We start from the raw sequence: 19,050 nt of genomic DNA, 5'->3' as shown, positions 1-19,050 counted from the left end.
TTTAAATAAATTTTAGTTAGCTTAAATTGTAGTATAATTGTGTAATAATAGATTTAAATAAATAACTTACTTCCTATATTATTAAATAATTTTCAACAAAGAATTTAATTGGTTTAATTATGTGCAAATATTAAATAATTATGTAGTAACAATAAAAATAGAATTAAATAAATAACTTATAACTTACGTCCTAAATAAATTTCCAAATAATTTAAGTCAAGAATTTATTAGTTGATTTAATCAATATGTAAATAATATAAATAATTAACTTACGTGCTATATTATTAAACAAAGAATTTAGTTAATTTAAATTATATAAAAAATTTACATAAATATTAAACAAATAACTTACGTGCTATATTATTAAGTAATTTTAAATAAAGAACTTAGTTAGTTTAAATTATACAAATATTATAACAATAAGTAATAATAGAATTAAATAATTAACTTACGTGCTATATTATTAAACAATTTTTAAATAAAGAGTTTGGTTACATATGAATATTTTACAAATATGTAATAATAGAATTAAATAACTTACCCTCTACATTATTAAATAATTTTTAAATAAAATTTAGTTAGCTTAAATTATATGTGAATACTTTATAAATATGTAATCAAATAAATAACTTACTCCCTATATTATTAAACAATTTTTTAAATAGTAAAGAATTTAATTATATGCAAATTTTATATAAATACGTAATAATAGTAGAATTAGATAAATAATTTACGTGCTATATTTTTATAAGAAGTTTTAAACAAAGAATTCAGTTAATTTAAATTTATGTAAATTTTGCATAATACGTAAATAATAAAATTAAAAAAAAAATAACTTACGTGCTATATCATTATATAATTTTAAATCAAGAATTTAGTTAGTTTGAACTATATGTAAATATTACATAAATTACATGAATTTGTAATGATGGAATTAAATAAATAACTTACAGACTATATTATTAAATAAGTTTTAAATAAAGAATTCAGTTAATTTAAGTTTATGCAAATTTTCATAATATGTAATAATAAAATTAAATAAATAACTTACGCCCTAGTACAATACATTATTGAATATTTTGTGAATAAAAATCTTAGTACAAATAATATATGATTATTAGATAAGCATGTAATAATAAATAACTTACTTGCTGTATTATCAAAAAAATTTTAAATAAGAGTTTAGTTTAAAATTATGTGTAAATGTTATATAAGCATGTAATAATAATCGAATCAAATAAAACAACTTACAATCTAAATAAAGAATTTAGTTAGTTTAAATTGTATACAAATATTTCATAATAGAACTAAATAAGTAACTTACCTGCTATATTGTTAAATAATTTTCAAATAAAAAATTTAGTTAGTTTAAATCATATCTCAATATTATACAAAATATGTAATAATAATAATAGAATTAAATATCATATGACTTACCAACTATATTATATTACCAAATAATTTTTAAATAAAGAATTTAGTCAGTTTAAATTATATGATTACATGTAAATTTGCATAAATATGTAAAAAATTAATTAAATAAATAACTTATAACCTACCAACTAAAAATAAATTTCCATATAATTTTTTAAATAAAGAATATAATAATTAGTTTAAATTATATTTAGTACGCGAAAATTAGAATTAAATAAATAACTTACTCCCTATATTAACAAATAATATTTTAAATAATTTAATTAGTTTAAATCGTATGTAAAATATCAATTATTTAAATACGAGAATTAAATAATTAACTTACCCCCTATATTGTCAACCAATTTTTAAATAAATAATTTGGTTAATTAAATATTATATAATTATTAGATAAGCAATAATGGATATAAATAAATAATATGGCTTACGTTCTAAAATAATATTTTAAATAAAGAATTTAGTTTAAATTTTATATGTAAAATTAATAATAACTGATAAATAAATAATTTATAACCTACCAACTAAAATAAATTGCGGATAGTTTTTCAAATAAAGAATTTAGTTAAATTGTATTGAAATATAATATAAATATGTAGAAGGTAATAATGTAATTTAATAAATAAGGGTATTGCTATAAATATCACAATTCACACCATAATGTTGGTATGATGTCCATCACCACTGGTAATTTTCAATAAATAATTATAACTTACATTCTAAAATAATTATTTAAATAAAGAATTTAGTTAGTTTAAATTATGTGTTAGATATTATATAAATAAATATAGAAGTAAATAAATAACCTATAACTTACCAACTAAAATAAATTCCCAAGTATTTTTTTAAATAAAAGAATTAGTTAGTTTAAATAATAAAAATTATATGTATACTATATTATAAAATTAAATAAATAACTTATAACTTACAATCTAAAATAAATTCCCAAATAATTTTTCAGATAAAGGATTTATTAGTTTTTTTAAATCATATGTAAATATTATATAAATATATAAATATGAGAATTACAATAATAACTTACCCCCTATATTGCCAAATAATTTTTTAAGTTGGTTCAAATTATAATTAAGTATATATTATGCAAGTATATAATAATAAACTTAAATAAATAACTTATGACTTACATCCTAAAATAATTTTTTAAATAAACAATTTAGTTAATAAAACTATATGTATATTATATTATAAAGCTGTGATAATAAAATTAAATAAATAACTTACTCCCTATATTATTAAAATAATTATTTTAAGTATTATACGTAAATATGATTATATAAACATATAAAATAATAAAGTAAATAAATAGTAATAACTTACAATCTAAAATAAATTTATTAAAGAATTTTTTAAATAAAATTATATGTAAATATTATATAGATATGCAATAGTAGAATTAATAAATAAACTTACCCTCTATATTATTAAATAATATTTTAATAAAGAATATAGTTAATTTAAATTATATATAAAGATTAAATAAATATATACTAATAGAATTATAAATAACATTACCCCCTATATTGTTAAGTTATTTTTAAATAAAGAATTCAGTTAGTTTAAATTATATATAAATATTTAATAATAGAATTAATTTAAAGATAATAAATTATATTTCACACCACCCTGGTGCCCATGACACAATAGTAATTCATTGTATTTTTTTTTATTTGTAACTTAACTTTTTACTCTATATTATGTGTAGTTTCGCTAAGCTAATTCTATTGATATCATATAATAATTATTTTTTACTTTGCAGTATCCAATGCTGTAGCATATACTTCAAATATATACTTGTTTAGTTTAGACCATAGTTTTTGTGAAAGTATCATATACCAGTGGTGTGAAATGATAAATTTGATAAGTAATAAATAACTTACATTCTAAAATAATTTCCAAATAATTTTTTAAATAAAGAATTTCGTTAGTTTAATTTAAATTATATGTAAATATTATATAAATATATAATAATGAAATTAAATAAATAACTTACTCCCTATATTATTAAATAAATTTTTAAATAAAGAATTTAGTTAGTTTAAATTATATGTTTGATATATACTAATAAGAGAATTTAAAAATAACAAACTTATATTTCACATCACTGGTGTTCAACAATATAGTCATATCGTGCAACTTAACTTTTTATTCTATTATTTGTAGTCTAGTTAAGCCGATTGATTCTATTAATATAATATGAAAAAAACCCACTATAGTGTTGGGCACCAGTGGTGTGAAATAATAAAGCCATTAAATTATTTATAACTTACAATCTAAAATGAATTATCAAATAAAGAATTTAGTTAATTTAAATTATGTGTAAATATTATATAAATATGTAACAATAAGAGTTGAATAAATAACTCACCTCGACAGACATATGCTTTAAACATAAAAATATAGAATTTAGTTGGTTTAAATTATATGTTAATTATATGCAAATATAAATATGAGAATTAAATAACTTGCCTCCTATATATAATTTTTTAAATAAAAGATTAAATTATATCAAATATATTTAAATAACTAACTTATAACTTACCGACTAAAATAAATTGTCAAATAATTTTTTAATAGTAAAGAATTTAGTTAGCTTAAATTATATAAGGCTGTTCTAACTTAATTATTTGTTTAACAACCAGAAATGGAAATTTTGGAAATTATAAATTTAAAGGGGACATTGAAACAAATAACTTTATGTTGTACTGTTGTTATAATACGTTTATAAAAGTTTGATTTTTAAAAACATATAGGGGTTTGTATGTTAAACAAACAATTAAGTTTGAACGGCCTAAATAATAGAAATATAGATAGCATATTAACTTACACCCTGTAATTATTAATTATAAATTAATTAGATGTAAATACTATTACAAAAGCATATGTTCTAAATTGAATGTATCACTTACAAACTAATTATTTAAATAAAGAATATAGTTAGCTAAAATATACGTAAATATTAAAAGATATAATATATTAAATACCACAACTTACGATCATCTATAATATAGTGAATTATTAATTTGTTATTCAAGTAAAGGATTTAGTTATTTGAATATTAATGCAAAATGTGGTGAAAAATGAAAGATGACTTACCAACTATAATAATATTATAAATCGTCAGATAAATCATTTAGTTATATAGAAAATAGCAAAAATAAGCAACTCCATCATTATTATTCAATTATAAGATAACCTATTAACTTACAAAGCGAAATATCTAAAAAGTCTTTAAATATAAATAATAGTTAGTTTAAATTATATGTGAATATCCATAAAGTATTATAACCATATTGTTTATAATTAACTTTATTTAATAAATATGGGTAAATTTAGATCTCGTCCCATGTGTGATGATTAAATCTCGCCTTTGTTCCAAAAAGGAATTTTGTATGCCGATCATTTAATTCTGGCCAGAATTAAATACTTAACGTGATTTAACGAAAAAAACCCCAAAAAAGTTTTGTCAAATAAGTTAAAAATGACATTCAAAACCACCTTTGATGCTTTAAGTAAACTTGTAGATCAGGGGAAAATACATATAGTAGACATTTTTTTTAAAAAGGTTGTATATTAAGAATTTCTTTTTTTGTTGCAGAATGCGAAATTTTAACATCATACAGGAGGGCGAGATATATATTTTCCCAATAAATAATATAAACTTTAATGTTATTTACCTCTATATTTCTTATTAGTGTTTCTTGAAACTAGTTCTATTATATTATGAATTTGTTTTAATAATTAGAATAATTCAAATTTGTATTTAATATTCATGCTATATGCCGTTTACCTCTATAATTACTGTAAGCCATTTTTTTTATCAAAATTCACCCTAAAAAGATAGTGTAAATATTTTTTTCTTTTTTAAACGCCTTAATTAATGTTGATATATATATAGTTGTTAACTTAATACTGTATTACAGGAATCAAAGGAAATAATGAATGCATTTTGTACAATCAAAGGATATATCAATGCATTAATTATATACCATAATAAAAAATTTTATCCGTTATTTCTGTAAAACTCCGTAAAAATGAGCCTTTCACGGATCCATTCACGGAAAATGCCGAAAATATGCCTTTATGGAATATAAAAAACGGATCGACTTTTTTACAGGGATACAACCAAAGGATGTATTGTATGCAATCAAAGGATGTTATGTATGTTAGGACCCAAGCAATACATAAAAGGTGACAATACAGAATTTACGTAGAATGAACCAAAACGTGTAGATTCTCCCTTTTTTTGGATAATGCCAGGCGACATTACGTAATTCTGGCCCTAAAGAGTTGCGTAGAACTAATAGTAAATGAGTGTCAATCTCTTGCACATTTACAATATATATTACTCGGGTCCTTGTTTGTGATCACAGGATGTATTAAATGCATTATATGGGAGGCTCGGCCGATTACGTAGGTTTAAATTACATAATCGATTTTGACGATCATTTGCTGAAAAATGGGATTTTTCAAAAAACTGACTTTCTTATTTTGTATTTTTTTAATTAAAATCATAAAATTAATATAATAGATACTTTTAATGGTTAATGCTAATATCTTGTAAAAAAAATAATTTACTATATACAGTAAATTATAGATAGAAAAACTTATTTTCCGAATGGCTAGACTTATAAGCACATGATTTGTCTGAGCCCCCGCTTTTCCTGTTGTGGTATGTATTAAATGCATTAAAAGATGCATTACAACCATGTTGATCACAAGCACCTACGTCATTATTGTGGCGCAGCAAAGGTTCTCCCATTTCGCAGTTGTCGCACTGATGAACATTTTCTTTTTTTTTTTTATAATTAGTAACGCATTTTATTAATTATTTAAATCTTGAAAAGATTACATAATTTTCAAAAATACCTAGAAGCGTTGATACTTGATAATAAATCACCAATACCTCTATAACTAACCAATCTACAATATTTTCCGATGTTTTCTGCTTTTCTAATTATTCATAGTAATTACACTACACTATTTGTATTTGATAAACTAAAGCGAAACTATACAGAAATAATATTGACTAAAAACAAATAAAAATTATGGAAACAAAAATAAGAAAAAAAAATAATAATAATACATTAAAAATAAAGCCTATTTAATTCCCGTTGACGGAAACGTATTCGAACAGAAGTCAAAAATTCTCCACTTGACCACGTTGATCTGCAACCCTTTCCAACTTACTTCAAATTTGTTTATTCGTTGAATGACTTATTGTTTATTCGTCGATTCTGCTTCCCTGAGATGTCACTACGCGTTTCTTATTCTCATTCAACATGACGGCTTCTGGTTCCACAACCTTGTCTTTGTCTACTTCTTTATCTCTCTTACGTTCAATTCTTTCACTGGAGTCGCTATTTAGTTGGGTGCAAGTTGTCGCACTGATGAGCATCTCTCCATACAGTATATATCTTATTAAAAATTAATAGAATAATTTTTTAAAAATATTGCTTTTTTTCTCCAAGAACATTAAAAAATAATTCTTTCATTTAGATGTTAATTTTTTATCAAACTGGCTCAAATAATCATCATTTTTACCAACTTATAAATTTAATACAAGTTATTTTACACTTGCAAAATGAACTTAATTAAACTCAAAACTTATTTCACCTAATAAAAGCGCAAAAACTAACTGTACGTCACTATAATTTCACATAAAATTATTTATACAGATAAATTATACATACTTAAATACTTGAATATTTATTTAAGTAGTCCAAAACTTACTGAACAACTTTAAATTCTTAAATATCTGTTTTCACAAATATTAATAAAAACTACAGAGGGCGATCAGAATTATCCGGCCACTTTTCAAGTTGAAATAATTTATATATATATAATATAGCAATAATAAAAATTTAAGTTAAACAAATTCATTATGTCTTTGTTTACTAATTCAGATAAAATTTTAATAATAAATTCTATCTCCATTTGCAAAAATAACTCCCCAATTCACAGAGATATGCTATTGATAGATTTTTTATAATATTCTGGAGTAATACCTTTCAATGCAACTTTAACATAGTACTTTTCAAGTGGTTTTATCAGAAAATTTAATAAGGTATGCAAGCATAATGTTGAAAAAGTATTATGCCATTATATTACATATTAATTACAGGTATTATGCAAATGTAATACTATGTAAATTATAAATTTTTCGAGTTTGCGAAATTCGCAAATTTTAAAATTTAAAATTGTATGTTAAGGTTATTTTGAGATCTAGTGATTGAAATTTTGAAATTTTGGGTTCATCAGATTCGTCTCATTGAGAGGATTTGAATGGTAATAATTTAATGTTTGTAGGATCGATATTCATCACATGATTACGCTCTAAAAGCCTAAATGTCATCTATGATATTTTCTGTTCCTGTGATTGAGATTTTCCGATTTATAGCTCTTTTGATCCGTCTCATTGAGACGATTCGAATGGTGGTAAGCACAGGTCGATCAGATCGATATTGGCGAAATTATGATATTTTTAATATTTTTAAGTTTGTTTACACAAAATTGTAAAATTTATAAAATTCATACTATAGGGTGACTTCATATTTTCGAAAAATATGAAGCATTGGAATTTGTTTATTGTGATTATAAATACTAAGTTATATCTTATTTATATTACATTAACACATCATGATCAACAAAATTTTAGCAAAATAAACTGGCCGGATAATTTTGATCGCCCTCTGTATGAACGATAAAATTAGTTTTAATTATTAAAGTCAAAACCAATATTTCTGAATTTTAAGCAAACTCCTAGAGCAGTTAAAGATACGTACGTTTATTAGAGTGTTTTATTATTTATTATTTTTGAAATGTGTTACGCCACAAGGAGGCTTAGCCTATTGTTTTTTTTTTTATAAACTTTATTAGTATTGCGAAAATCGCGTAGTACTACGCACTGCAAAATAAAACCAAAAAATAAAACTTTAAACTACAGCACTACCCAAATACATACTAGCTATTTATGATTCTTAATTTACCTTTATAATTAAAAATCTACGCTAATACTTACGTCCCTAAACATTAGATATTTTATTGATAACCTTACCAATTCTTTTTATTCTTCTTTTTCTTCGACCTAACACCTTTCTTTCCTTTCCCTACTTGACCAGACTTTTCACATGCTACCTCCGTAGCAATATTTTCTGACTCACTCTCCTATCACTTTCACCCTACTGATTTCCTCCTTACTACTTCGCTTTTGTCTAATTTTTTCTTCAGAAATTTCTTCTTTTTTAATTTCGGGTGATGAACAATTCCGATTCACCTGATCATACAAATTCATATCCTCTTCAGTTACTGGTAACTCTGCTTTTTTCTTCTTCCTAAAATCCGTTGATGACGTCAACCATTTTATTCGGAGTCACATGATCGTTCGTATTCGACACATCCTTAGAAACGAGATTCGACAACGCACTCTTGCAATATTTATTAACAATATCTACAATGCAATCATCCAAACCATCACAAAATTCTCAGGGTATTCAATATTGCACAAATAGTTAAATTTCTCAAAATTTATGCAATATAATTAACAATATTATATGTATAATTCTTTGTACAAATTTATATAAAAATCAACGCATTTTTTTACAATATATTGTATGGAAAATACATTATATATATTAAATATGCAATTAATATGCATTTTCAGGGTGTGCAAATCAATTTTTTCATGCACAAATTATTGCATATTTTTTACATATAAAAAAATTTCCTGATGACTCTTCGATGATACAATCGGCTTCGGTCTATCCTTCGGGCAATTTGCTCAACGTTAGTTTTTTGTATTTCTTCAAACAAAACTTGCGTTTTTCTACCTTTATTTACTGTACTAACAATTCATTTAAACTCCAACCCATCGCTTTTATTATTCTTTCCGCACTCTGCTGTATACCTTTTTTAAGCACATCCTTTTCCTTAACGTATTCTTCAGTTATTCCTGCCGTAATCTCCTCCACGTCTTTCTCATAAATCTCTCCTATTCTTATCATATTCCTCTAATCCCACGCTCATTATTGCCCCGACATCTTTCATCACAGACTTGGAAATTCCTATTAGAAATGAATATATCAAAACTTTTTTTTCCTTTGAGGAATGATCCACACGCCTTCCACCGTTCGACGCCTTCTGATTCTATACTTTTCGCTACCGACTGCTGCTTCTAACTTTGATCACCAAAATACGCGTAAAAAAAAACCTTTTATTCTTAATGTAAATGGTTTTACCAAAAAACCAGTCATATCCTCCATAAAAATCAATAATGTCTTTATCCGTCAAGTTCTTCAATTCTTCTTTGTAGGCTACGAGCTTATACATCTCCCTAATTTCTGATAACTTTTTGGAAGCCGGAACAAAAACCTCTTATTGTTCGATCATCATATTGATATTAGCTCTCTGCAACCACTCCGCACTTTCTTGTTCTCTCTTTAAATGTATTTCTATTTTTACTAACTTATACTTGAATTATGTCTTAATCGAGATTCTTTTAACCAATCCTAAGCTTTTGAAGACAGTAATAATTTTATCTTCTTTCTATCGCTCGCGCCGGAATGTCGTACACAAGTATCTCAATCGGTGTGTTGCTAAACAATGACGTATTGTAACCTAGATTTCTGTAGTTTATCCACACCTTTCCCTTTACGGCTATTTATAGTGTTGGACTTTACTTTTTTAATTTTCTAATCACGTTGATTCAACTTCTTGAGATATTTTATTTTTCTCTAATATAATTCGTCATTTACCTTTTTTGTTACATCATCATGTGACATTACTTTGTTTCGCTGCTGCGCTCCCGCAGCCAACGTCTAAGATCCAAAATTTCTTTCGAAAGTCTTTTCATTTCATCGTTATATATATCTCATAAGACGTACTAGTACAACTTAATATTTTATAGTTTTTTTTATGACAACAGACTTCCGTATTGACTCTAAAAGCATATCTTCTACTCTGTTAGTCGCATTATTTCTCCGTTCTCTTTGAACCTTTAGAGCCAGCGTGTAGTAACTCTTTATCTTCTCTAAGTAACCTATATCTATATTCTGTAAAATTATATGCTGACTCCACTTTTCAGGTTATTTTTGAATGTTTTATTAATAAAATTTCTCTAAAACCGTCTTTTTCTTCCGTTAAAATTTTTGTCGGAATGATCCGGAAGAGTTCCCGAATATCTATCCCTTAGCCTGTTGCACATTCTAGAGTGTCCATATTTTAGCATATAATTATTGAAATATAGATACGACTAAAAGAATATAACAAAGAAGCACTTTAGACTTTTTTTTTTATCGATTGTGAACTATTTCATAATTTATTTATTTATTTAAAAAAATTTTATCATAACTAATGTAATTAGCAGCTAAATGAATTGCATTCCTGATTAGTTGATCGCACAAATTCAAATGCCTATCTATGGGGAGCCAGCAATCATTAATAATATGGCAGCGTTTCTTATTTTATATAATAATTTTAAGTTTTTTCGCTCAAGGATTCTTTGGATAGAGGATTTCGGTAATTTATTACTAAAACCTGTTAATTCATCAATTAATAATCTCATACGTTAATAAAGAAGGTGGTAAAAGTTTTTCTATTTTAAAATTTTTATTTATAAAATAATTATTAATTTTATTTTTAATATAGAACCGAACCTTTCCTTGACGTTTTAAAAATTCTTTATCAATTTATTTAAATTATCTTAACAAATTATCTTATTCTTTTTTGAAAAATTAATTATATGTTTTAAATCCAGATTTATTTTAACTAAAGTTTCCTTCATTTCCTTTAAACCATTTGATAAAATGAAAGAATCAAATCTCCAGTTTTCATATATTATATCAAGTTCGTTCATTTTATCCGGATTTATCCCAATTCCTTTGTTTTATTCAAATTTTAGTTCAAATTGGAGAAACCAATCGGCAAAAACAAATTATAACATTCCTATTTATTTTTTTTTATTTTTCATAAAAAAAGAATATGTGATAAATAGGTTATATCAATAAAATCTAATTAAAATGATCAAAACTAATAATAAATTCCTAACACTATTTGCTTATAAACTTGTATAATTTGCTAAATACATAAATTTGAAAGTATGAAAGGGTCATTTTTTCTATATAAAAAAAAATACATGATCTATTATTATAACTTTGGAAGCATTTTCAATTTGTTTTGAGCATTTAGATATCCTTGCTCAGCAGATTTTTTATACCAATAAACTGCTTGTTCGATATTTTCTTCAATTCCATTTCCAGTTTCATACATAAAAGCAAGATTATATTGAGCTAAATCATTTTTCAAATTTGCAGCCTTTTTATATAATTCAAAACCTTTTTGTTTATCAACAATAGTTCCAATTCCATTATAATGACAATAAGCTAAATTATTTATTCCATTCGAATTTCCTAAATCTGCTGCCTCTTTATAAAATTCAAATGTTTTTTTCTTATTAATATTAGTTCCAATTCCATTTTCATAACAATAACCTATCTTATTTATTGCATTTGGAATACCTATATCTGCTAATTCTTTTGTTAATTCAAAAGCTTTATCATGATTTTTATTAACACCAATTCCATAAATATACATTTCAGCAAGTTCTAATTGTGCCACATGATTCTTTAACTTCATAGATTTTTGATATAATTCAAATGCTCTTTGTTGATTAATATTAACTTCAATTCCATAATAATTAAAATATCCAAGTAAATAAATAGAATTTGAATTATTTTGATCATTTAAAATATAATTATAAATTTCTTTTGGAATTATTTCATGATCATTCATAAAATTAATAAAATTTTTATTTATTATCTCTTTATATATTCCTTCATTTAATTCTTTAAAAATAAAATTAACCATTTCATCAATTATAATACTTAAATCTCCATCAAAAATACTATTTTTGATCGTAGGTTTTATTTCTTTTATATTTATTTTATTAAAATTTTGAATAATTTGAGAAAATTCATTTAATGAATTATTAATATTAAATGAATAAATAATATCTGTATTAAGAAGTTGTTTATCAGACATTGTAAAAAGGAAAGAAAAAGAAAAAAAAATATTTTGATTCGTCTCACCGTTATGTCGACTAAATGTATGGTAACATTGTAGATCAATTGTGGCTGATTTTGTTCCACCGTAGTTTTAACTTTTTTTGTCGTTGTGTAACACCAATTTAGAATAAAAATTTTAATTAGTCGAATTAGTCGAAAAATTTAATTTTGAGTTACCATTCCAATATGGGGCGCAGCCGCGATGATCATCCTTTTTCTAATTGGCTAAAATTCACATTGATGGCGTAAAAAAGTGATCGTATGGTGTAATCTTACGTAAAATAATTTTGTTGATCGAAAATTATTTGTTATACTTATTAGTAATTTATTACTTTACTTCTTTTATACAAGTATTAAGTCTTTGTTTAAAATTAAGGAGTTTGTAAGGTTCACAAAGAGTTGTACAGTAATACGCTGTTGATGAAACAACATATAAAAGAACATTTCATCTATTAAAAAAAAAAGTTAAAAGACGACTTTCTTTATTATAATTTCATAATATTGTTTGTTTAAAGAATAAAGGTGAAAAGAAAAAAAATATTAAGAGAAGACAAAGAAAAAAGATAAAAAAAAAGGACATTTTGAACCTTTACTAGTTTCTCACATGGTATGTTGGCGAATTATTGTCTACTGAGTTTGATTTTTAATAAAATAGGGAAATAAAAATAGTTTTTAGGAATATGGATTGGTTTAGCGTTGAAAGTATATAATCATTATAATGGATATATAATCTATTCTATTGTATTAAATGTATTAAACGTAATTTACATTTTATCTTTTTACATATATAAATAAACTAATTTACATCTACAATGTAAATCACCTTAAACACTTAAAGCCCAAACATTAAATGCTCTCAAAGTTGAAGTTTAAAAAATACAAATATTGTTTAATTAACAAATATACGGCATAAGTCCCATATTTATTAAAAAAGTATGAGAAATGAAAATTTTTTCGTTTATTTGCGTTACATGAATTGATACAAGATTTACGATTTTTTATTTCTGTTAGCTAAATTATAATGAGATCTCATGAATTTTTTTTATAAATTTACTTATTTTTCAAAAAAAAAATTGTTTTTTTTTATTTCATTATTAGAATGAGAACTTTAAACTCATAAATATTATACGGGTCGGAAAAAATCTTGCCTTTTATTTTGGTTATTTAGTAACACAAAATATGAATATACATAAAATACTAAAAACAGAATATGTATTTACAGTATATAAAATATTAAAAACAGAGAATTTCTGTATCAAAAATATACTTAATGAAACCCGAATTTAAATACTATAAATATTGCTCTTATTGCGATAAACTGTATTATTACGATGTGAAGAATGTGATCCACTTAAAAGAATGGTAGTGGTCCAGCGGTAATTCTGATATTGATAAAAAGTTTCAATGTATGATATGAGAAATAGTATATACATTTTTATTGAAAAATTTCTTGAATGGTACCGTTTGATATATATAAAAGAAATTGGTGAAGGTGGATTTGTCTCCAACATAGATTTAACGATAAATTAGTATATAATAAACAAAATGATGGAAGCTATAAAAAAAGAGAACCAAAACTTAAAGAAAGTTACTTTAAAAAGGCAAAATGGATCACAGAATATAACAGAAAAATAAATAAGTGAAGTACATTTATTTTTATTGTTTGATGTTAATAATCATTAAAAATATTTAAAATTTTATTAAAATATAGCTTAAAACACATTGATGATTTGCTGATTGAAAATTAGTCTTTCAAATAATTTCAAGAATATTTTATGGAAAAATAAAATTAATTATTAATTGATTTGTCATATGACCTGCAAGCTTTACATAAATCATAATATTTATCTCTTAACTCTATCTTTTTGGAAATTTTAAGAGTTCAAAAAAAAAAAATAAGAAATTTGATCGAAAATACAAAATCTATAGGTATAGGATATTTCATAAAGATTTATAGTGAAAATAGCTTACGAATCAATAATACTTTTTAACAAATAATTTGAGGCTAAGCATCCTCCTTAAAAATGACATGGGTAGATCAAAACTACTACTATTGAAGATGACGAAAGACAAACTCTAGAACGACAAAGAGTAGAAGATGAATCATCTAGTTCAGCTGAGGAGAAGGACATAAGTTTCCACGGGAAATTCCATTCAGGAATTTTGATCAATTCAGTTTTGCGTTCTGTTTTACATTTCTAATCTGCATTCCTCTCAAAGTCAAGCGTCTGATGTAGAAATAATATGTGAGAACGATAGTAACCCTTTTATAGAGGTGGTTCACGAAATATATAGTATTCATTGATGATAACATAATCTTTCAAAAATAAATATTAGTTAATTTGGATCATATTATTCAAGGTCGTCTTATGGAGTCATGCGATTAATAATGTTGTCATAATAATGTCTCTGAAAATGACGTAAGCATTGAGAAATATCAGTTTGAGATTTCTTTAAGTGATATAGCCCAATCTCATTCTCTTTGATATATATATATAGTTGTAACGAAGAATGAGCACAAAATCTCTCTATCATAAGTTATTATGATTTAAATCGATCCCACCTTATCATATGCGAAAGGAATTGATATATTTTTGTTAGTATTTTTTATGCAAAGTTGCGGAAATTTGGCTATAATATTAACTTTGTATATTATTATGTCTATTGTCAATTATGTATTTCAATGAACTTAAGCCAGAATATGTTAAATGTTCTGTAAAGATATGGAACCAAGATCGTCCAAGTTCATTAATTAATTGAATACAACAGGGTAAGGTACCTTCCTTAAAATTATTACAAGCAATCAGCAACTACATAAATTTGTTTATTTATTTTCTTTAGCATTTGAGTGACTAAGAACTACTGGCGTAACGATTGGACAAAAGGGAATACATTATTAGCAAAAGATATTTTCGACTGTATGCAAACAGTTTCGAGAAATTTTTAAGTATTAAATTTGATAAAAGTGTTTATTGACAGTATTATTAATCTTATTTTTTTTTTCCTTGCAGCTTACTTATTTATCTTGTGGTTTTAATAAGAATAAAAAATGGACAAAGATACATTATCCATCCATATTGTCATCAAAGACTCGAAGAAATATTCAATAAAACCAAATTCTCATTGATTTGGTAAGATTCATGTCATCATTATAATACGGTATATTAACTTTATTAATATGTGTTTCCATTTTATTGTTGAAACAAAAGGTCAATGGCGAATCTGAAAGTTACAAGGACATAACCATGGTATAAAACCAGACTTCAGATCCTCGCAAAGATTTATGTCACTGACAGGAACTCATATTTGATGAGATAAAACTACCTCATTGCACTATCACTGTAAATCAATGCATAATAAAGCTAGCAGAATTTATAAAAGGGTCTTTAGACAATCCAGCAAATGTCCTTGTTGTAGTTTCTTATCGTTATGTTACTCAAAATATTTAAATAGTACTAAAATAAAGTCATCAATATAAATTAAATAAAATCAGCTATATATTGATACGAGTATAAAAAATTTTACATTATTTATTTAATTTTATACATTAAAAATAGTTTTATATACTTATATTATTTTATATTATTATTTTGATAATTTATATCTAATAATTAGAAAAGTTATAAAAAAAAGATTTATTTAAATTACAAACTAAGTAGCTTGTAAAATATTTACTACTCTGTTTAAATAATTCTAAGTAAAATATAAAAATTTAATATTGGGTAAGCTATAAAAAAAAAAATTATTTAAATTACAAACTAAGAAACTTGTAAAATATCTTATTACTCTAACCTTAGTGTTTAAATAAAACTAAAGAATGAAATAAAAAACAATTTCTGTTGAATACATCATGTTATCATGTAAAATATCACTTAAAAAAACTATGAATCCTTAATAATTAGTCATTTCATCTGAATAATTAAATAAATAAATTTAATTTTTACATAATAAACTTTCAAAATTAATTTTTCTTTGTATACTATATTACATACCTAATTATTCATATCATTAATTATACAATCATTTAATTCTTCAGTTATACTACTAGTATGTGAATCTTCACTTTCAAGAATTTCATTCAATTCTTTACTAGTAAAATCAAGTAAGCGATTAGTTTAAATTATATGTAAATATTATAACAATAAGTAAAATTAAAATTAAATAAATAACTTATAATTTACCAACTAAAATAAATTACAAAATAATTTTTTCAATAAAGAATTTAGTTAATTTAAATATTATAAATATTATGACAATAAGTAATAATAGAATTAAATAAATAACTTACATTCTATATTATTAAATAATTTTTAAATAAAGAAATTAGTTAGTTAAATTACATGTAAATATTATAACAAATAGTAATAATAGAATTAAATAAATAACTTATAACTTACGAACTAAATTATATGTAAATATTATTATAATAATAAGTAAAAATAGAATTAAATAAATAACTTACAACTTACAAACTAAAATAAATTACAAAATAATTTAGTTTAAAATTGTATGTAAATATTATAACAATAAGTTAAAATAGAATTATCGCACTTTTCAAAATTGTGCTACCCCCCTATAGATCATCTAATAAAAAAATTATTAGATTACAGGACAATTACCGGACAAAAATCGGACTATGTTGTCCTGTAATCATCATGTAATCGTCCTGCAATCATAATCACTCAATCATCACAACGTACACAGAATTCTGAAAACTGCGATAAATAAATAACTTACGCCCTATATTATTAAATAATTTTAATTTAGTTAGTTTAAATTAAATGTAAATTATTATAACTATAAGTAATAATAGAATTAAATAAATAACTTACTCTCTATATTATTAAATAATTATTTCAATAAAGAATTTAGTTAGTTTAAATTATATGCAAATATTATAACAATAAGTAATAATAGAATTAAATTAATAACTTACTCTCTATATTTTAAGTAATTTTTTAAATGAAGAATTTAGTTAGTTTAAATTATTTGTAAATATTATGACAATAAATAATAATAATAATAATAGAATTAACTTACGCCCTATATTATTAAATAATTTTTTAAATAACGGCGATATACTACTTAATAAAATATTTTTCGTGTAATATCAAATTGATCAGCGTACACGGGATTTAATTTCAGGTGAATTTGCAGATCAATTGAAAAAATTTTATCGGTCAAGTAATTCTACTCCATCATCCAGTTCATCCAACTCATCTTTAGATGAAAATAGGAACCGTTTTAAGAGAGTTTTCGACTCGAAAAAGGAAATGGGGGAGACTAATGACTATGCGTTTGAAACTGTGAGACGTGAAATTCGACATCTTACTAGGAAAAGATTGGAAAGTTGGAAAGAGTACTGTAGAAAGTTTTTACTATGGTAAAGGGATCCAAAATTTTAGCACAGTGATGTCAATTATGAGATGGGTTGATAGTATAATAATAATAATAATGCGGAGTAGTGGGTAGGAACTGCCATTATATGGGTTAGGGCTCGGCTAATTCCTCCCTTGAAACATCCTGCTACTCCATTTATTTTATTATTTTCATTTTTTACTTTGCCGGCCGGCCCTTTCTCATTTATTGCTTTACGAAAAAATAAAAAAAAATATAATAAAGATTTCAACATATGTTTCTTTTTCCAACTCACTTTTATTATTTAATAAATATTTATTGGAAAATAAGTTGTGCAAAATATATGATTTATTTCATGATTTATTACATTTTATGAAAGTAATATATATATTGTAGCTTGCAATAATAAAAATTCATTTATTCTTCATCTAGTGCGATAATGCGGTATAGTCCTATGCGTCCAAATATTTAAAGTTTTAAAAATTTTTTTAATCTTCTTTCTTCCTGGCGCAATTTCGGCGACTCACTACCCACGACCTCACTCAAGCCAAAATCAATAAAAAAGTAATGGCGACTCTTTGGTTCATATAGAATATTTTTTTCTGAGATATCATTGTGTAGGACGCCACAATTATGTATTGACTTTAGCTGATTGACTATTAACTTTTTTTCCTCTTTAGTGAGTCTTTCCGGATCAACGTGATGGGCGCTCTCAATTAATTGTAACGCTAACGCAAAAAGATATCCGTCATAAATGTAACCGTTGTAGAACAAACGTGGAATATCACGACCTAATATCAATATTGCAATAGACAAGTTAATATTATCCAAAAATATTATGAATGAAAAAAAAAATTGTACCTTGACATTCTTTCAAAATAGAATATATATGAGCTTCATGCTTTAGCGTTTTCATCGCCTCTTGCTTCTTATATGCATCACAAGTCTTCCATGCTACATCTTGATTATCATAATATCCAGAAAAAACTTTACCAAATGATCCGCCACCTATGTACTTATCTACAGTAGTAATTCCCTTGGATGAACTCGCAATTGGTTTACTACTGCTTTTTGATGTTCTCTTCCTCTTCCTTAAACCAGTATAATCATCACCATCATCATCAGAGCCATCAGAGTCATCATCAGGGTCGTAATATGGGTCGTCATAATCATCAGGATCATG

At 24.1% G+C, this 19,050-nt stretch overlaps 1 protein-coding gene across 1 annotated transcript; it reads right to left on the bottom strand.

Moving 5' to 3' along the window:
* Positions 1 to 11,592: 11,592 nt before the first annotated feature.
* Positions 11,593 to 12,486, bottom strand: OCT59_015916 (uncharacterized protein; the record flags this gene model as incomplete). The annotated part of the gene is made up of 1 exon (XM_066132139.1): positions 11,593 to 12,486. One exon carries the CDS (start codon positions 12,484 to 12,486, stop codon positions 11,593 to 11,595), a length of 894 nt encoding a protein of 297 aa, XP_066003157.1.
* Positions 12,487 to 19,050: the final 6,564 nt, after the last annotated feature.

This window comes from Rhizophagus irregularis, chromosome 24, assembly GCF_026210795.1.
Source record: "Rhizophagus irregularis chromosome 24, complete sequence".
Taxonomy (NCBI): domain Eukaryota; kingdom Fungi; phylum Glomeromycota; class Glomeromycetes; order Glomerales; family Glomeraceae; genus Rhizophagus; species Rhizophagus irregularis.
The sequence above is the reverse complement of the archived record's forward strand: the minus strand, read 5'-3'. Positions and strand labels throughout refer to the sequence as shown.